Genomic DNA, 20,481 nt, shown 5'->3' with positions numbered 1-20,481 from the left:
AAAAAAAAAAAAAAAAAAAAAAAAAAAAAATAATTCAGGAACAGGACACATTCACAACGCAGGGAGTGCCCGTTTCTCCTCCCTGACAATGCACAAAGCAAAGTGCAGCTTCCATGTCCCGAAGGGAAGGGCAGCACCTACCAGGGTGAGGAATCTGAGAAGATGACAGAAAGGCCAAAGTGATATGAGGGTCAGAAGCCTCCAGTGATCAAGCAGCCTTAGAACGTGTTCAGGCCCAGCATCCTTACCCCTGTCACTGATCTTCCAGTGCGATTTCCCCAGGAGACACTTCTAGGATATATCTGGGGACTTAACCTTTGCTTTTATCTCTAATATGCGGTTTCTTTCATGAAATTTTTCCAGAGGTCTCCGACTGACAGATGTTTTAACTAGAGTCCATCAGTGCATGGCTGCCCATCACCAGGGAGAACCAGGTATCACTCCAGGAGAAACATGGCTGCCTTTAACAGCTTAGGAAGGTAACAGGTTCTGGGGAAATGTGCTTTCGACTTCATTCCAAAGAGAAAAAAATCTTTGGTTAAACTCTCCACAAAGCATGAGTCTCACTTTCTATTTCTGATTATTGGTTCTAAATGCTTATTAAAAATGTATCCATTTCCCATTATTATGATGTATACATGTGGCTTAAACCTTGTTAAAAGGTTGAGCCAAGATGGATGGTGTGAGAAAGTCCATTTTTGGGGGGACGCCTATATTTTCATCCAGTCAGTGATGAAAATGCTTTTGCTGCGCTCAGGGTCAAACCTGCTCTTACGCATGACACGGTCCTGGAAGGCTCAGTCCCACAAGTCAAAAGACAGAGAGCTTTGCAAATGAGAAATTCCTTAACGCTTCCAAAGAGCCAATAGATGCAAATTATCTTTCCCTTACCCAATTCCTAAACTGTGCCTATAACAGCAGGCAAGTGTAGGGTGGTCTTCACGGTGTTTTCAAGATTGGCGGGAGATTCCAGGGGCCAGCAAGCCCCCAGTTACACATTTTTCTGATTGCTAGAAAACAACCATTCAAGGGAGCAGCCATCCCGAGGCCAGAAGAGCCCTCCAGAGGCTGTCTTCTAGGACCTCTGCTCACTGTGGCTCCCTGGGCAGTGGCACCACCATCACCTGGTAGCATTCGGAATGCAGAGTCCCAGGCGCCCCAGACCTGCCTGATCCAAAAAGGCTGAGTCAAATGTGCATCAGTTGGGGCAGTGCTGCTCAAACCCATCTCTTGACCCCCGGCCACAACTGGGGCTTTGTGTCCAGTGTGCTTTCTCATGCATTTAGACAAAGAGACCTCCCTTCCCCTGTGGACTGATTCCTCTCCTTGCGGAGGTCCCTTCTCAGGCAAGCTCCTTCCTCCAGTGACCTCAATGTCAAGAGCACAGCAGGACAGAGCTCAAGCGGGAGCGAGTCCAGTTATCACCCCCGAGTGGGTGTTGGTGGGCGGCGACCACCACATCCAGGGATGTGGTTTCGGCCACCAGACCACCTTCCACATTCTTACCCTTGAGGTACACTAAGCTGAGTTTCTGGGAGTTCAAAGAAGACCACTGGCCAAACTCTGCCTGCCCTGAAGAAAAGCACAGCTCAGCTCATAGACGGCTCACTGGCCAAATGCCTGGCTTCCCTTTGGGTTGAAGCTCAAGAAAGAAAAAGCATGCTATTAAATGGAAATAGTTTGGCACTCTGTGTTGCAGTTGAAGCATATTTCGCGTTAGTTTGACTTTGCAGATAAGCCAATGTCTGTCTGCCCAGTAGTTTTTAGACAGTAATTCTAATCAAGTGAAACCAGTGAGAGAGGAACCCTCGGTTGACCCAAGGTGCACATTGTTGCGGGCCACGCTTTTTGCACTGAGCATAATGATTTGTGCTGTGATTCTGAACAAAAAGTCCCCAAACCACTTAGCTTCGGTCCTGGCCAGGAATCTTGCCTTTCCCTCTCTCTTTCCTCCCACTAGCTCTGTCTATTGTGTGGCTGAGACTCCAGCTGCTACAGCAGATGCCCAGCTGGGCACTGGGGGCAGCGTGCCCATGGCTTGGTCCCTGTCCTTAGGGAGCTAGCTGGGGCCTGTGCTTAGGTGTGGTGGGGAGGAGGAAGCCCCTTTCCTTTGGAATTTTCTTACTTCACCTCTGCCTGCCCTCACTGTATGCAACACTGCGGGCAGCAGGTGGGGGACGGTGCTGCTGGGGATCTGCAAGCTCTCCCGGTCTAGGAGAGGTGCCCGCGGGCCGGCCAGCAGCTTCCCGGACACTCATTCTCTTCAGCTCCAGGTTTTACAGCTGCAGAGACATCATATTTAGCATGACTAACTCAAAAAACATAAAGAGCAAACAGCAAGACGGGCATCTGGAATCCACAGGAGGCCCTCATCCCGAAGCCTGACGTCATCTCCTGCGAGGGGCTGCCCGCGGACGCTCTCCTTCCCCAGGCATCGGGGCATCACCTGGTGAGAGCTCCCTGACCACAGAGGGCTCAACAGAAATTCCAGAGTCATGAGTGGGCCTCTGATGCCCGGTCATAGGAATGTAGGGCAGTGGGGCAGCAACACTCTTGAACTCGGGGAAACAGCTCCCCACCGCTGTGGTTTGGACTTCCAGGGGACTGACACCTCTCCTCAATCAGCTGCAGGTTTTCATAGAATCAATGGCTCCACAGCTTTGTCTACCTGCCCCTCCTAGACTGTGCAATAGTGCCCTGGCTGGGGTGGTTGTGACAGCTGGTGCTGGGGGTCACGCCAAACTCTTGGAAATGTAAAAAAGAGATGGAAACCTGCCCTTCGTTAGCCTACTCTGGGCATCTGCCCTCCTGCTCCAGCTGACCTGACTCAGGCGGCCTCAGAAGCCTCTGATCATGCTGCCAGCTGCCCTTACAGAGAAACCTTAACTACCTGAGGGTTCCCGCGGAAGAGTTAAGTAACACTTTTATTTAATAAACTCCTTCTGGCACCTATGTGAAGGTCCCTGCGCTGTGGGAGGACCTGGTGACGAATAAGGCACGTCCCGAGCTCATGGCAGCCTGAAGCCTAGCAGGGAAGGAGAAGGGCCGCGACCAGAGGTGGACACTGGCTCCCCGTCTCCACCTCCATCTTCTGACCCCGGTGCTACAGGAAGCGGGGAGGCTGGTGACTGTCAGTTTGGTGAAGCCATGGGGAAGACCTAGGCCTGCCCCCGACCACAGCCTCCTTTCGGGGCTCACAGCTCCTCCCAGGGTTCCCCATATGTCTTCTTCCCTTGTCTCGATGTGTCCACCTCCCCTCCGCCTCCTGAGGAATCTCACGCATCTGGGGCTTCAGGAACTGCTCTAGTTCTGCTGCCTACACCTGTATGGGCAACCCAGGCCTCGCTCACTGGCTTCCCACCCAGACACCCCAGTTCCTTCCTGGACAGCTTCCCATCCCCGTCCCAGAGGAAACCAACTCAGTGCAGCCCAAGCCAACCTCCTTTGGAAGAGTGGTGAACATTTACCAGAAAGCAAAACAAACGTCAAGAGGAGAGGCATAGGCAGGCCACCTCGGAGGGACAGAGAGGCAGGCGGCCTCCTAGGGACAGAGAGGCAGGCCGCCTCGGAGGGACAGAGAGGCAGGCCGCCTCCGGGGGACAGAGAGGCAGGCCGCCTCGGAGGGACAGAGAGGCAGGTGGCCTCCGAGGGACAGAGAGGCAGGTGGCCTCCGAGGGACAGAGAGGCAGGTGGCCTCCGAGGGACAGAGAGGCAGCCTGCCTCGGAGGGACAGAGAGGCAGGCCAGCCCCAGGATCCCTTCCCCGCGGCCCCTTCATCTGGAGCTGGGTGTCGCAGACCATTTGCTAAACCCGTTTCATTTGCAATGCCTGACATTAAGCAACTGAAACCTGTCAACTAAGGAAACAAAAGTGAGTTTAAAAGTAAGAACTTTTAGAAGTATAGCCCTGTTACTGAGGTTTAAAAAGGAAGGAAATTCTGCCCCGTGCTATCACTGGATACACCTTCAGGACTGATATGGTTTGGCTGTGTCCCCACCCAAATCTCACCTTGAATTGTAATAATCCCCACATGTCAAAGGTGGGGCCAGGTGGAGATAATTGAATTATGGGGGTGGTTCCCCCATATTCTTCTCCTAATAGTGAGCTCTCATGAGATCTGATGGTTTTATAAGCATCTGGCACTTCCCGTGCCTGCACAGTCCCTCTCTGCCTGCTGCCATCCGTGTAAGACATGACGTGCTCCTCCTGGCCTCTGCCATGACTGTGAGGCTTCCTCAGCCACGTGGAACTGTAAGTCGATTAAACCTCTTTCTTTTGTAAATTGCCCAGTCTCGGGTATGTCTTTATCAGTAGCATGAACATAGACTCATACAAGCACATTACACTAAATGAAACAAGCTCATCACGAAAGGACAAACACTGCATGATTCCACTTACATGAGGCCCCTAGAGCAGTCACACTCACAGTGACAGAGAGCAGACTAGATTAACAGGGTGGGACAAGGATGGGATGGAGAGTTATTTAATGCACGTGGAATTTCTGTTTGGGATGATGAGAAAGTTCTGGAGATGGACAGTGGTGACAGTGGAACAGGAATGTGGTATACTTAACGCCACTGAACAGTCACTTAAACATGGGTAACATGGTAAATTTTATGTTATGTATATTTTACCACAATTTACAACAATGAAGAAGTATTAAAAATGGATGCAGGTTTGCATGACATATATGTGCTCTCTCTGTGTATATGTACATATATATATACACACACACACACAAACATATACACACATGCTATATAAATACACACATATGAGACCAGATGTAACATTAATAAGATTACTTTCAGATGGTTGGTTTACAAATACCGTGTTTAAGGTAGGTAATATGTTGATAATGTGCCAAGATTTTATTTTTTATCACAGGAAAGTTACCTAGTTTTTAAACACATGAAGTATTTAGAAAGAATAAAGATCTAAGGTCATTTTTTTAATATGAAAGGCTAAGAAAAGCCCATGAAACAGGCCTTTTTTTCTATGTTTATTCTTAGAGACTCTAGTTAATTAAACCCAATGAGGAAGAAAAATCAACATGAAGGCAAAAATGTTGCCTGAATCAACAGTGGTAGTCTTTTGTTCTCTCTCACTGATGAGCTGCAAGTGTTGAAAGAGGAGGCGCTTTTGAAAGGTGCCATTAAAAGGAGAAAAATGCAGCCTTTAAAATGGATGAACTCTATCTATGAGCTTTCCTATTAAACACATTTATTTTCTTTATATAAAAACACTGCTCTGTTTTTATATAAAAAGAAGCAGATGGCCTCAGAGTTAGACTTTGTTCAAAGGGAACCAAACTTTCCAGTTACTTGAAGTATCTATCGGCATCATCCCATTCCTTGTTCTAGAACTTCTAGACAGGATTCAGGACTATTCTTAATTGCTTTTACTTCTTAAGTAAAGAATTCTTGGATTAAAAAAAGAAATCAATCGCCAGCATGACTAATCTGACTTCCTTCCCCCTCCTGAGTGAAATAACTCATTTGTTTCTAGACCATTAAATTCCAATCAGGTGAGAAGCAGATAACAAACCACTTTAGCTGGAGAGCAGAGAAATCACCCAGAAATCTCAGCACTGGGAGCTCAGGGGAGGTGTGAGTGTCACCCACGCAGCAGGGGGTCGCCGTAGGGGGCCAATGACTGGGTCACCCAGTGCCCAGAGGTGACCTGGCAGTGCCACCCGCCAGCCCCACCTTGCTACCTTACATAACGGGTTAGGACTGCTCCTGGGTTGTGCGGCTGTGCCTGGCCAAAGGAGAGCCCAGGATGCCAGAACCAGAACCTTCAGGTAGGCAGAGACACATTCACGAAAGCCAAGGCAGACAGCTGAAACTCAGGTGCCGTGTGGGGCTTAACTAGAAATGCCTTGATTTTCCAACCTCTGGCGCCTTGATGTGGGTAAGCACAAGAAAGCCTGATGTCTGCACATACTGGCAGGAGATTGGCATATCACAAAGATATAAAATCTCAGCCTACTTGCTGTTAAGATTCCTTGTTTTACAACAGGAAGGAGGAGGCTGGACAGTGAGACCTGATGACTAAGATTGAGGAAATCCTGTCTGAGCTAAGACTGTCTTGGGGAAGGGAAGGGAGCGCTAAGAGCTGTCGGGAACAGCTAGGAAAGGAAGCTGGATTTACAGAGCAAGGAAATCACCTCAGGTCCCTACTTGGTCTTGAATCGTAGCTTGGATGGTTGTTACAATTAGGACAATTACCAAGTAAGGAAGAAAGGGAAGGAGGTGATGTTCTTCCCTGAAATTTCCAGCTGGAATCTTCCTGAGGGAATCCATGCCTTGGCCTTAATCACCTGGGTGTTGGAGGGTACAGTCTAGTCTGGGAAGGCCTTTCCGTGCCAATTTGAGAAGTAGTTGCCCTGCTAGGAAATGGTATGGAGGGAAATCTTTCTTCTCTCTTAAGAAGGAAATTCTCTCCTAAGATTCTGTTTTGCATTTTTATATCATGTTACCAAACCAAAGCCTCTTGAGTTTTCTTGCTTGGCTAAATTATACTTGTGTCTCAGTTATTTGAACAAATTGTTCTTTGTTTATAAGTGTTTCCATTTGTTCTGGAAATAAGTTAAATTACACCTTGACTGAACTTTAATTAATATTAAAATGTTTCCTTTGGCTGACATCTCCCAAACTTAAAGAAAATGGAAAAACCGTCTCAAGGCATCAGGAAGGCGCATCTCCACCAGTTCTCACCTGGCGGCCACCTGCTCAGAGCCACCAAGACACTGCAGGGTCTTAGCACTCTGGGCACCAGGATCATGAAGACCAGAACCTCCTCCCACGGGGCTCTCCCACCTGCCCGTCCCACAGGCCCACTTCCTCCTGTCCTGGGACCATGGTTCCCAACAGTAACTCTAGTTGACTTGAACTTTATGTGGCTTCAAGTTATTTAGGTATTGAGGATGAAGACCCACATTTATTAAAAAACAACAACCTAAAGCCAGGTATACATTAACTAGTATTTATCAAGCACTACAATGCTAAGATTGCTAAACTCTCTACAGCCAATTTCTTCTTGCTCCTCCCAGCACATGCATAAGGCAAGAACTATTTTAACCCAGTTTAAATGTAACTAAAGTGTAAGTGTAAGTGAAATGTAACTAAAGTGTAATGAGCTGAGTACTCCCGCAACATCACCTGGCCAGGCAGCAGCAAAAGCAGTTTCAAACCCAAGACCCCAACTGGCCCTATTCCTGTGGGGCCCATGCCTGAGTCCTGACGTTTCCTGTAAGCAGGGTGAGTGGGGGCTCTTATAGGTGCTTGCTGATAAGCACAGTTGCACATGAAATCTACTATACTGAAAGTCTCATAGGGAGCAAATAGATAAACTGGCCCTCAAATAGTGAACATCTGCAGGTTGCTCTCTTATCACAAATAATCCCAGATGACATATTTAATTTAAAATTGGGTCAGATGGTTGGTCAACCCTGCACCACACACACATGCATACACACATGCATGCCCACACATGCACTCACACATGCATGCACACACGCACACATACACCAACACATGTGTGTACACATGTGCACACACATACACACGCACATATGCTCACACACAAACGCACGCCCTGATCAAACTTCACGGTTCCTAGCTTGCCCTTGCTCTGACCCAGGCGTGAATCCATGGGAGGATGAATGTTCTAGAACTCGTGAGTGATTATTCCTAGTAGCATTGGACACGTTCATTTAATGAACGAATGACACATAAACGATCCCACTGAGACCCTGGGACATAGTTTTGAGTATTCCTGTTGACAGATGAAGACGAGCATTCTCAGAAAGGAAAAGTGACTTTCCCAGTCTCTGCGCTCAAGCCCACAGGTTCAACCTCTTTTTAACAGACCACACCTGTCCTCCTGTTAGCCCATGGGGACTTCCATTGAAAAACACCAGCACAAACACAGGGTAGTGAGAACAGACCCAGCGTGAAGCTGGCACTGGTCCAGGGAAAATGGAATCCTGCCATCACTCTGTAGTGTCCACTGGGTCTCCTGTACGGCTAAGATAATTTTAGGAAGGTTTCTTTTGCCCCATAGGAGCTCAGTAAATCTTTCTCTAAATTACAACTAGAACAATATTCCAATAGCCAAACACAAAGCTGTGTTTGCCCCTCCTGTTCCCCTTAGCAGCATCTGCCTTAGTGGCCTGCAGTTTCAAGCCAGACTTGGAGAGGGCCGGTTGGGATTGTGTCTGCAGGACTCTTGGTTCTGCAGGTGAAATTGTTCCTTTGCCCATTCTCACATATTTCTTGGTCATCCTTTAAGGACCTCTCCTGAGTGCAGTCATCTTAGCCTTTATTTTTCAGAGCTCATGAGGATACTCAGTTCCCCTCATGCCTCCGACCAGCCTCTCTGCAGAAAGGACCCTAAAGAAACAGGTCTGTTTGCTGCTCCCCAGAGGCATCCACCGTCTCTTTCTGCCTCAGCTGCCCTCGTGGAGAAAGAAACCAGGAGCATCCTCCGGCTAAGTGTGTGTGTGTGTATGCATGCATGAATGTGTTTGTATGTGTGTGTGCATATGTTTCTATGTGTATGTGTGTGGGGTACACATGTGTGTCTCTGTGTATGTGCATGTGTACATCTATGGGCATGTGCATGTATGTCTACGTATATGTGGAGGGTACAAGTGTGTGTTCAGGTATATGCATGTGCATGTGTCTATGTATGCATGTGTACATGTGTGTATCTATGCATGTGTGTGCATCTGTGTGTCTGTAGTGTGTGCAGGGTGCAAGTGTGTGTCATATATGCGTGTGTGTCTATATGCATGTGTGTGCATCTGTGTGTCTGTATGTGTGCGGGGGGTGCAAGTGTGTGTCTATATATGCGTGTGTCTATATACATGTGTGTGCATCTGTGTGTCTGTATGTGTGTGCAGGGTGCAAGTGTGTGTCTATATGCATGTGTGTGCATCTGTGTGTTTGTATGTGGTGAAAGTGTGTGTCTATATATGTGTTTGTGTCTATGTGCATGTGTGTGCATCTGTGTGTATGTGTGTGGGGGTGCAAGTGTGTCTATGCATGTGTGTCTATGTGCATGTGTGTGCATCTGTGTGTGGTGCAACTGTGTGTCTATATGTGTGTGTCTACATGCATGTGTGTGCATCTGTGTGTCTGTATGTGTATCTGTGTGTCTGTATGTGTGTGGTGCAAGTGTGTGTCTATATGTATGTGTATGTCTATATGAATGTGTGTGCATCTGTTTGTGTGTGGGGGTGCAAGTGTGTGTCTATATGTGCATGCATGTGCATCTGTGTTTGTATGCATGTGTGGGGTGCAAGTGTGTCCATATGTGCAAGTGTGTGTCTATGGTCATGTGTGTGTCTATATGCATGCATGTATGTGTGTGCATCTGTGTCTGTGTGGGCACAGGGTACACATGTATGTGTGTGATGTGTGTGTTCTCTCTTTTATCTCTATCATCTATCTCTGTACATTCCATGTAGATTGATAATATATTTTCTACATATAATATATATATATCTGTACTTTACATATACAACATTTGACATATTTTACCTGTGCATATCTGGGGTTTATTCACCTCGCCAGTGGCTAAGAGCAGAGGTTTTAGAACTGGCAAGTCCTAGGTTTTACTCCGCACTTTGTTCCCACTGGCCCTACCCGACGCCTTCTGGCACATGCCTCAGTTTACCCATCTGTGAACCGTCCATGATTTAGGGCAGTTCCCAGCCCAGTGGCTCAGCCAACAGGAGTTGCTATGTTTCTCCCCAGGGTGTTTTAGCTGCTCCCAGAGGTTCTAGAACGCTAGGGATGCTCTCTTAGGTTTGGTTCTGGTGATCCCGAAAAGAATCTCCCAGGGGACCCCTTCCTTTCATCCAATTTGGAGGTGAACCACAGCTTTTGGTGCAGCCCAGGGCATGTGTGTTTGACCCTGTGCACGAACAGAAGCCTTTCTCGGTTCTCACAGGGTCCCATCACTCCACAGTCAGGGATCCAAAAATACTCAACATGTGGGAAAAATATTGTTACATAATATTTACCAGGTACCAGATAATCAGTCCATGAAATTCAAAAACACACATTCTTCTCTGATTCTCACATGGGAGATCACTGAACTGGGTAAAAGCAACAGAACAGGAATTCTATGGGTGGGGTTGAAACAGTCCCTAGGAAAAAATGCAAATCTCTCCTGGACTGATCCATGCTTCCTTTATCGTCATATACAGCTAGTTTTCATCCAGTGGGAGAAAGCAGTTAATTTGGGGGGAAAAACCCCACAGTAAGAATAAATACATTTTTAATCTCATCTTTTATTAATAGTTCCATGGCTGTACTCCTCACCCAAAGGATTTGCTTGCATTGCTGCCAACTAACTGCAATCATTTACGTAAGAAGCTCTGTGGAGGGCCCACTGGATTTCAGGCCTTCAGCAGATACAGGTGCCTGTGAATCATTTCACGAGGGCCGATGCAAAATGCCCTGAACTTGGATCATGGGAGCAGCCCTGTCAGCTATGGAAGACATGCTTCTGGGAGAAAAAGAGGATGATGGCAGGGCGTGGTGGCCCATGCCTGTAATCCCAGCACTTTGGGAGGTTGAAGCAGGCGGGTCACCTGAGGTCAGGAGTTTGAAACCAGTCTGGCCAATGCAGTGAAACCTCATCTCTACTAAAAATACATAAATTAGCTGGGTATGGTGGCTCATGCAGTAATCCCAGCTACATGGGAGGCTGAGGCCGGAGAATCACATGAACCCAAGAGGCAGAGGTTGCAGTGAGCTAAGATCACGTCACTGTACTCCAGCCTGGATGATAGAGCAAGACTCCATCCCAAAAACAAAAACAAACAAACAAATGCTTCAAGTCTATAGGAGTTACAACGATGACTTATAACCTGTGATCCTAAAGTATTTAAAACCCTATCAGTAGAGAAGACACTTTAGCTAGACTCTTAAATGGGACTCAATTGCAAAGGACAGAGGCTCCAGCCGTGTGCAGGTGTGTGACCCCTACTGCGAGTCACTGATAGAAAGGGACAGGCTGTCCTTATCCGCCAGGGACTAAGGCCTGGAGGGGCAGACAGGGTGTGCAGAGCAGAGCTGGCAGGGGCCAGGCAGAGGCTGCTCTGCTCATGCTTCTTCTCATTTCTGAAGGGTGGTGACAGGAAAACATGCAAGGCAACAGCCACTGGCCCCTGACCATCCTCCTTCTGGGCCTCTTGCTCGGTCTCTAACTAACACGGAAGCTGCGGCCACTGAGAGGCTGTGACTCCGAATCCCACTGCCACGGCCTGTGGCAATGCAGGGAGCATGCGTGCAGGCGGCCCACCTCCTCCACCAGCCACCTGACACCTGCCCGTCCCTGTTGCCCACGGGGTTTCCTAGACAGGCGGAAAGGGGCTCCCGTTCTGTGCAGCCCAGGAGGACTGCCTGCTGTGTTCCTAAGGGTGAGTGGGTATGGGCAGCAGCGGGCTTTTCCCTAGTCATGTATTGTGTCCTTGCAGCAACACTGATACAAGCCTGCCATTCCACCACGGGCTCAGGAAATAACGGTGCAACCACTTCCCTCTCCAGCCAAGAAGAGGCGCCGTGACAGCTCCACTGGGCCTCCCACGTGATGCTGCAGAAACTCCACGGAGGAAACCCCCCCATCTTCACAAATGACTCCACCCAAGGCCGGGGACACAAATCCTTTCACTCAGGCTTTGCTTGGGCCTACCTCTGCTGGATTTCCCACTAAGCAGAAGTGACTTCTGTTCGCACTTGCTCTATCAGAGAAAGGAATGGGACCAACATGTTCCTCTTGCCGGCCACATCTGCTAATACAAGATTGGCTGTTTTTCAGCTTTGTGCGCACTTGTCTGTCTGACTCATGCACGCCAAATGTGACTGGCTGATGACTTCTGGGAGCAGTTTTAAATTCTGAAGCAATTGAGATTTGCAGAAAAGTTGCAAAGAATAGTGCAGAGAGTCCCTATATATCCTTCGCCCAGACATCATGATGCCATATTGACATTTTATAAAACTATGGCACATTTTTGTGAAAACTAAGAAATTAGCGTTGGTACAGAAATTAACATTAGCACACCGAACTGCAGACTGTCCTAGAATCTCACCAGTTTTTGCACTGCTGTAGTTTTTCTGTCCCAGGACCTGCCCCAGGATACCACGCTACACTTAAAGAAGCAGGTTTTACAAAAAAGCCTGTTGCTTCAAAAGGTAGCCTCATCCAAGGCAACAGAAGACCTCGAAGCAGAGCACAGGAGCCAGCCAGGAGCTCAGGAGGGTGGGACGGGCTAGAACCCAGCACCCAGGACAGGGGTGCTGGGTGGACAGGGACTACTCGCACTTCCTTTGAAATTTACTCTCTGACCACGGGAGACACCCATGAAGTCTCCCTAAGATTAGACACCACCTTCTTCTTTCATGGGTAAACAAAATAAAAATTACAGTCCTCCAGAGCACCAGTGAAATCAAGAGCAGTGAGTCACTTAGGCCATCACCTGTCCTGAGAGGGTCTCATTAACTGGAGGGAGTGGCCACCACAGGGAAACAGCAAGAGGGGACTGTCTAGGAGCTCTGCCCTTTCTCTCATCTCAACTGAAAAGTGTTACGTATTTATTGGATTCTGGAAGCTTCTCCACACCATGAGGATAGAAAGTCCCATGCGGCATATTGATTTCTAAGCAATGTCCTGGTGCAGGCTGGATAAGTTCTATTCTGGAGCTTGTTTGGAAGGGCTTTCTCATCCCCAGCATCACAGTGGAGGCTCCAGCTCACCCTCACAGGTCTTAGCACAGCTTCAGGGCCTGGCCCTTACTTCTGACTCTCCAGCTCGCTCATGGTATGTCCATCGCCTGAGAGCTCAATACCACACAACATTCTCATCCCAGCCCCAGAGCCTAAGCATGGGAAGCAACTTGCCCTGAAGCCAGGAGCCGGTTAGCTGCGGGCTGGGTCAGACGCTACGGCCTCTCAAGACTGCTGTGTGGTTCCTGGGCCCTGATTCACAAGCCAGGTCAGCCAAGGCCAGGAGCTGCAGACAGTGACTCCCACCTTCAGCAGTGATCACACAACAGGCGCCAGCAGATACGAAGCAAGAGGCCACTTTCAGAGCTTTCCCCAAAACCCTCTAATCAAAGACAAACATTCTTCTCCAGATAAAAAGAATGAGACATTCCCAGACCACTTGCTAGGTGGTGATCTCTTCATTATATTATCAACAGCGTTGAAAAGTTACATTTCCACTGCACTTAATTTTTCCCTTGAGTTTCTTGATTATTTAAACCACACACCCATTTGCTTTCCCTCTCCCCAGAAACAAAGTTAAACATAGTTCTTTGATTTTTAATATTTTAGCAAAATTCTTTTTTCTATTCTAGAAACTTTTCCTTGATCTTCACCTCTCTCTCTGGCCCCACACACAGTCGCCGGGTTGCACTGAGACTGTTTCCCTTCCCCGCGCTTTCCGGCTCGCCCTGGGATGCATCTCGTTCTGGGATGCTGTTGACAAATCTCTGCTATTATTTATCATGGCCGAGTCCTACAAGCCACCCAGGGAGGAAGACTTTACTAGCCTCCAGAGAGCTGAGATGTGCTTGTTTTTCCATGAGCAGGGGAGGAATCCAGTGCTTTTCCCTTCTTTGCAGGGGCCCATCTTTGAGCAATAGGGCTTAGGCTCCAGGGAATGTAGAAAGAACTATTTGTCCTGATCCTTACAGAAAGCTCTGGGCCTCAGACGGCACAGAACACCTCTCCTCCCCATCCCAAAGCCCTCAGAAAGGACTTGCCACTGTGGCTGCTGGCTTGGAGGACAGGGAAGGTGGTGGCAGCCAACAGGAAGCCCAGGTGAGTTTCCTGGGGCTGGCACCCCAAGGGCGGCCTGGAAACTAAGCGGCAGGCTGGGGCCCCACACTGATACCTACGAGAACCCCCCAGGTCCGGGACAGAAGTCCCAGGAATATGCCCAGCCTGCTGCATATTTGATCCCTGAAAGCTGCTGCCCACCCTCTGGACACAAGTGACAATGCTCAGAGTGGCTGCAGTGAGCACTTTTCAGCCTCCATGAAGGTTACAACAGGTAGCCGAGGGGATTGTCCCTTAAATAGGCCCAGGGGATACTGCTTGGCACCCACGCGGTGCCAGAGCCTCTAAGGTGCTTCGCATGCACCCACACACCTCACAGCTGCCTCACCTATGAGGCGGGTGGGATGAGTAACACCTCTGCCTTGGGGGAGAGGAGAACTAGGATGCAGAGGCTTGGTGAGTGCGCACTCTAGGCAGCAGCCCCTCAGCTGCCAACCAGCTGAGAACTACCCCGGCATCTGCCTTGAGTCTGGGATGGGACCCCTGTGTCACACTGCCTTGCACAAAAGCATTTTGTGCATCTTGAAACTGCATTCAAACAAGGGCACCTTTAGAAAAGGCATCATCGGAGCAGCTGGCTTCACACTGGGTCCAGAGCACAGGCCACCCCATGGGATTTCGGCTTCCTTTCCTCCCTTCGGGAAGGGTCTTGCTTCTCTCCTTCACTCAGTGCCCCTGATCCTCAGAGTGGGAGAAGCAGAGGAGGAAGGAGGGGAGATCCTCCCTCCTAGGAGTCAGTGTCAGCTCTACTGTTAGTCCAAGGCCAAGACCAGGGAGAAAGAACCCATACCCCAGGAGACTCAAAGACTGGAGCTCAGGAGTGCCCTCCCGGCCAACTTTCAGGCCCTAGGAAGCTCAGTGTGGAGGAAGGGGCCTGGGTGCCAATCCGTCTCACTCAGTTACAAAGACAGGAATTTTGGGCAAGGGCTTCAAACCTTTGTGCCTTTTCTCACCTGTAAAATGGGGTAATAATAGCTACGAAGCTCCTAAGTATGTTTTCCAGTGAGGATTACAAGCAGTAGTGCAGACAAATTACACACAGGAAGCGCTCAATCAGCAATCATTCAGGCTCTTCACTACCCATCCCAGCTGCTTCTGCAACCAAGCTCTTCAACCACGGAGCGGCAGCCCTTTTTCCTGAACTGACCTACCCAGGAAAAAGTCCTTGTCACAATTAAGAAAACTCTTTCATCAACACAGTTGAAAATCAAAGCCTTATTTCACAAGGAACAGCCATTCAAGCCAGTGGTTACCAAGAAGTCAACAAGCAGCCACTTGCTGAAAGTAACAATGTTTAAGTCTCTTAACAACACATACTAGTAGGTCCCTAGTGAAATGATTAAAAATATCAATTTTTATCTGTAGAGTTAGAATTGAAAGCCCAGGGAGATAAAGTAAGTTGGCAGGTCGTCTCAACTGCCTCTCGACCCCATACCCCAGCTCAGTGGCTCCCAGATTCTGGTATCAGGTGGGAAGCGGGGTCCTGGACCCCACCCCAGAATGTCTGAACGGAAGGTCTGAGATGGGGACCTGACTTCTTACCAAGCCTTTCCAGGAGAGTTAGGTCTGCGGGTCTAGGGATCTGCACTTTGCGAAGCTCTGCTGGGCAATCAATCATCTTGGTCCCACCCAGAGATCAAAGGGTAAAAGAGACTGAGGGTGAGCTTGCAGCATTGATGAGGTTTTGGGGAGGCATAGAGGTGTCTCATCTCCCTTAGGGTACTTGGCCTCTGTAAGAAGCCATACTTCAAAGTATGGAAACTGAGGCTCTGGATTTAAGAGATTAGGGCAGAGCTATGTTTAGTACCTAGGTTTGGTTTTTTTTTTTTTTTTTTTAGACAGTCTTGCTCTGTCGCCCAGGCTGGAGTGCAGCGGTGCAATCTTGGCTTATTGCAACCTCCGCCTCCGGGTTCAAGCAATTCTTGTGCCTCAGCCTCCTGAGTAGCTGGAATTACAGGCAGGCACCACCAGGCCTGGCTAATTTTTTGTATTTTAGTAGACACAGGGTTTTACCGTGTTTCTCCCAGGATGGTCTGGAACTCCTGAGCTCAGGCAATCAGCAGGCCTCAGCCTCCCAAAGTGCTAGGATTACAGGGGTGCACCGCCCACCCAGGCTAGTTGGGTCTTTTGAAGACCTAGGTGCCCGGTGGTCTTTCCACCAATTTTAAGATGAATTCAGAAAGGAATTCCCGGGACTCCCATTAGCCTTAAGCACGATCAGACTGGTATTATAAAAGTGACTCTAGGGACAGAGAGATGCGGGCATCGGTACCACCGAAGCACACGCAGCCCGATTTGATACTTTCTAGGGACGTCTGCCTTTGAGTGCATGTGTATGCGCATGCATACGTCGCTTCTGGTTCATAAATCTGAGTCACGTCTTACATGCATACAGGCCTGGCATTAGAACTCACAGGGTCACTGGGCTAGTTCAACTATCTAGGTTCTGATCTTAAGTCAGGGCTGGGAGAAGGACGGAGACACAGACCAGAACTTGAAGAAAACTTTGGCCTGCAGTGCTCTGGTCAAAGTCTCCGAGTCCTCCTTTTACTTTCCAACCTGGGCCTTGAACCGGAGCCAACAGCAGCGGAAAAGCAAAGTTAGCAGCTCTTTCCCAAGTGCGAGTAGCTCCTTGCCACTCACTGTCTTTAAAATCCTGGTTTGTTTTGCATTAGGGCAGAACGATGTAAAAACACCAGCATTCAGATGAAATCACGAACACGTTTCCCCTCTGTCCCTGTGTGGTGCTCTGAAACAGTGTGCACTGAGGAGAGAGGGGTCGTTTCCAGGAGGAACCCACCTGGACCCTGGCCGCCACAGGTTCCGTCGGCCACGGTAAGGAGAGGTGGGGCAGCGGGCATCCCCCAAGCTCCCTCCGCTTTCAGGTCCTGTCTAAACATTTGAGTCCTGAGCAGAATACCCCCACCAAACCTGTTCATTTTAGCCATGGTTACATAAAGCTCAGTAAAAGTGGCTCCTACTCTTTAAACAAAACGTTTAAAATGTGCAGAGCCTCGCAGTGCAGTCGCCAACTGCAGCCACGGTACCGCGGGGCTGTGCATGGCCGGTGTGGAGGGGCAGGCTCCGGCAACGGGGTCCCAGGGTGGCGCCCGGAGCGGCTCTTCCAGGGCCGGACCAGGACTCCGGAGAGAACGCGGTTTTTCTGCCATTGTTCCATCGCAATGGTTCAGTTCAAACAATACTAAGGTAGTCTCGTACGCGTCCTCGCCCCGCCCCTCTACCCAGAACCTCCCATTTAAAAACACAAAAAGCCCTCAGCCCTTGACAGAGCCTCCCCACCAGCTCCCGAGTTCCAGGAAAACTTTTTCTTGCCCTAAGCCTGGCGCCTCACTGCCAGGGACTGACACTCTTCCCTCGACTCTGTGGCTGCATATTTGTTCAAAGCGAGTAAACGGTGCCTTAGGCTACATTTAAAGTTCTCAGCTTTAGGGCCGACGCCTGCAAAGCACAGGACTGACGCTGGGAACCCCTGGGAAGGAAAGGTGGAACACATCACGCGGCAAGAGCGAGCTTTCTCAGAACCTGGGTGGGCAGGCTGGCGGACACCTGCAGGCACACACACACACTCGGGAGGGCCCGGACGAGCTGCCCTCTGCGAGGCCACTCAAACGTCCCCACCACTATCGGACGCGCAAGTCCAAGTGCGTGGGGCCGGGGCCAGGACTTACCGCCAAGACGCTCTGGGAGAGGAACCCCACGGTCACGGTCCCCAGCAGCAGCCACCTGAATGGGAAAGGGAGGAACAGGGACATGAACGCGCGGGCCCGGCTTGTGAATCCCCAAGAGGTACATAGAAAAGTCCCTGCGAGCTGGACTCACGGGGACCAGGCAGAAAGTCGCTTACCGCGGTAGGGCAGGGCCGGCCGCCGCGCGCTGGTTTCTCCCCATGCTGGCGGTGAGTCCGTTCTGGGCCCGGGTCAGTCCCGCTTAGCCTGGAGGCGAGAGACGAAGCGAGTTCAGCGCAGGATGAGGGAGGCAGCCCATCCTCACCGCCGGTCTCGGTCCGCGAGACGCGGGGACAGCGCGGGGCGCCTCCGCATGCAGGGGTGACCGGAGGGCCGTCCCGCCACGACCCGGAAAGGAGAGCCTCCCGTTAGGCCCCCGTGTGTGCTGCTTGGCCGAGAAGCTCCGTCCCCGCTCTCCCACCCTCCCGGTTTCTACTCCCAGGCAGGAGCCCGCAGCCCCAGACCGCACAGGGCGCTCCAAGCCCGAGCTCTCGGGCCAGTGTCTGGGCGCCGCTCGGGGGTAGCTCTCACCTCGGGCTCGGCTTCAGGGGCTGCGGCCCGCGCGCATTGGCCCTTCCAGAGGCACCCGCCGGCGTACACCGGCAGCGCGGCCGCCCTCACTGGGCTCTCTGGGCGCCGGCTTCGGGGGCTCGGGCGGCCTCTCTGGGTTCTCGGCCTGGATCGGCGAGAGCGCGGGCGCAGGGTGTTGGGACGCGGGAGCCCCTGGGTGCGGAGCGCGGAGCCCTGGTGTCCCGGCGCACGGCGGCCACACTCCCTGGCTGCGCGCTCCCGCCGCCTCTTACCCGCGCCGCAGGGTCCTCCCCTTTGAGGCGCCGCCCGCGCAGCGCCAGGGGGAGGGGGCAGCGGCAACAAATTGGGGAGCTCGGCCCGCCGCGCTCAGGTCTCCGCTTGGAGCCGCCGCACCCGGGACGGTGCGCAGCGCTGGAAGCCCGGCCTTCCGAGAGCGAGCTGCCCGCCGCGGCCCCCGCACGCCTGGCCTCCGTCCCCCGCCGTTCCCCGCCGCCTCGGGCGCGCCACCATGGGGCCCCGGCTCGGCGTCTGGCTTCTGTTGCTGCCCGCCGCCCTTCTGCTCCACGAGGAGCGCAGCCGGGCCGCTGCGAAGGTGAGTCCCCGGCCGGCTCCGCTCCCGGAGTCCCGCCCTGAGCCCGGGCGCCCAGAGAGGCCCCTTTGTCCGCTCCGGGAGCCGCCCGCCTGCCCCTTAGGGATCGCGCATGGCACGGCCAGGTGCATTCTCTGGGCCAGTGCACGCTGGGTGTCCCTGTGGGCTACGATCGCGCATCGGTGGACCAAGCCTCCTTTGTTATGGCGTGGGTACTGGATAGTTAGGGACCTCCTCCGGGGAGACGAGGAGAAACAACCCGCGCTGTGGCGGGGCGACGGTGCCCGAGAGCCGGCGGGATTTGAACCCGCGTCGCGGGGATGCTCGGCGGCTGGGCGCTTTCACCCGCCCCGGGTGCGCGAGGGAGTTGGGAGTTGGAGGGGCGGGAGCGCGCACTGGGAGCTTCTAGCCCAGAGCGTCTGGGAACAGCTTTGGGCGTATTTCTCCTTGTCTGGAGACCCTGGTGACCGAGGCTGAAAAGCTTTGGGCCCTTTGCCTGGAAACAGCTGTATCTGAGCTTTCCCACGACTGCTGCCTAAGGCGCGCTCCAAGGCAGAAATGGGGCTTTTCTGGACGCCCGGCTTGAAGAAGCCACCATCCTCAACTCGTTGCCTTCTATTAATACATTTTTCTTAAAAATTACAGCCACATTCATATGTGAGCATGAAACCAAAGTGAAACTCCATGTCATTGTTCCATGAACAAATTGTTTTTCTAGTTTTCATTTCCTTTGGTTATGTGCTTGCCCAGAAAGGATCTGGGAGATCGGTTTGCAGGAGTCGAGGCTTCCAGCCCTGGACAAGCCTGGACTGCCTGTTGTTTCCTTTTTTCCTTCCCCTCCGAGAGAGTAAAGGCTTCAGCTGTTGCTCGGTGTCACAGCCATGCAGTCCCAAGGGCCGGAAGGTGTGGCTTCTGAACCCTTTTTGCAGTTTTCCCCTCAAATGCTTAAGGATGATTTTTGTTACTTACCAGATTTTCCAGACTTATTCTTTTACTGTTTCTTAATGTTCTTTGTTTTCCTCTTAAATTTTTTATTTTTTTACTTCTCTCTTGGAAGAATGATATTCACTAAATCCACCTAACTTTATAGAAATTGTTAACTGTTACATGCCAGAGTAAACTGGTGTTATACACACGTCTCCTTATTGAGAGTTTATCTCCCAGGAGACAGCTTCTCCATTGAGTATTGAAAGGACTAATGATTACATCAGCAATTAATTTCAGATTGCTCTTCCCTGCCCAGTCTCCCCAAACTTCACAGCCTGTTTTTTAAACGCTCTTTGGTAGTGATGACAAAATACTTTCCAAAGAGCAGGCTTGAGAGCACTTAGTCTAGAAGTATTGACCAAAAGATCGAATGCTTCCAAGGTGAGATGGTGAAGCCTGATGATGGCAAGGTAAATCAGAGAAAGTTCTTCATTGGGAAATAGGAGCTATTTGGGTTTTGATTTTCCAATGGATAATGTTAGCAAAGCAAAGCTAACTGTAAGAGCTGGCTTTCCAAACATCCAGGACTGTAGAAAGAAAGAACCACTCAGTTACGAAAACTCCTGTTCTCACCTGGGAAATCAAATGCATTAATGTTGAGTTGGAGATGATTTTACTTCCCTTTAATCATTTCCTAAAGCTGAGTTACGTTCCTGGCCACGGGCTTTGCTATGTCTCTTCAGGTGCCATGGACTGTTTTTAAGAGATGCAGCATGTGGGCACTCCTGATCTCAGCTGAGCTAACAGATATTATCATTACTCTGTGTTTTCT

At 50.6% G+C, this 20,481-nt stretch overlaps 2 protein-coding genes across 2 annotated transcripts in view; one reads left to right on the top strand and one right to left on the bottom strand.

Annotated features, from left to right (window-relative positions):
* Positions 1-18,388, bottom strand: part of COL4A2 (collagen type IV alpha 2 chain) — a 205,759-nt gene extending 187,371 nt beyond the window's left edge. The window contains exons 1-3 of the mRNA XM_017501828.2: positions 18,134-18,388; positions 17,722-17,809; positions 17,546-17,600 (exon numbers count right to left, since the gene is read on the bottom strand). Coding sequence (XP_017357317.1) covers positions 17,546-17,600; positions 17,722-17,765 — 99 coding nt within the window. The 5' untranslated portion in view covers positions 17,766-17,809; positions 18,134-18,388. The remainder of the gene's footprint in view (positions 1-17,545; positions 17,601-17,721; positions 17,810-18,133) is intronic.
* A 118-nt stretch (positions 18,389-18,506) lies between these two features.
* Positions 18,507-20,481, top strand: part of COL4A1 (collagen type IV alpha 1 chain) — a 149,647-nt gene continuing 147,672 nt past the window's right edge. The window contains exon 1 of the mRNA XM_017501855.2: positions 18,507-18,725. Coding sequence (XP_017357344.1) covers positions 18,642-18,725 — 84 coding nt within the window. The 5' untranslated portion in view covers positions 18,507-18,641. The remainder of the gene's footprint in view (positions 18,726-20,481) is intronic.

Source organism: Cebus imitator, unplaced genomic scaffold (genome assembly GCF_001604975.1).
Source record: "Cebus imitator isolate Cc_AM_T3 unplaced genomic scaffold, Cebus_imitator-1.0 Scaffold14, whole genome shotgun sequence".
In the NCBI taxonomy this organism is placed as follows: Eukaryota; Metazoa; Chordata; class Mammalia; order Primates; family Cebidae; genus Cebus; species Cebus imitator.
The sequence above is the reverse complement of the archived record's forward strand: the minus strand, read 5'-3'. Positions and strand labels throughout refer to the sequence as shown.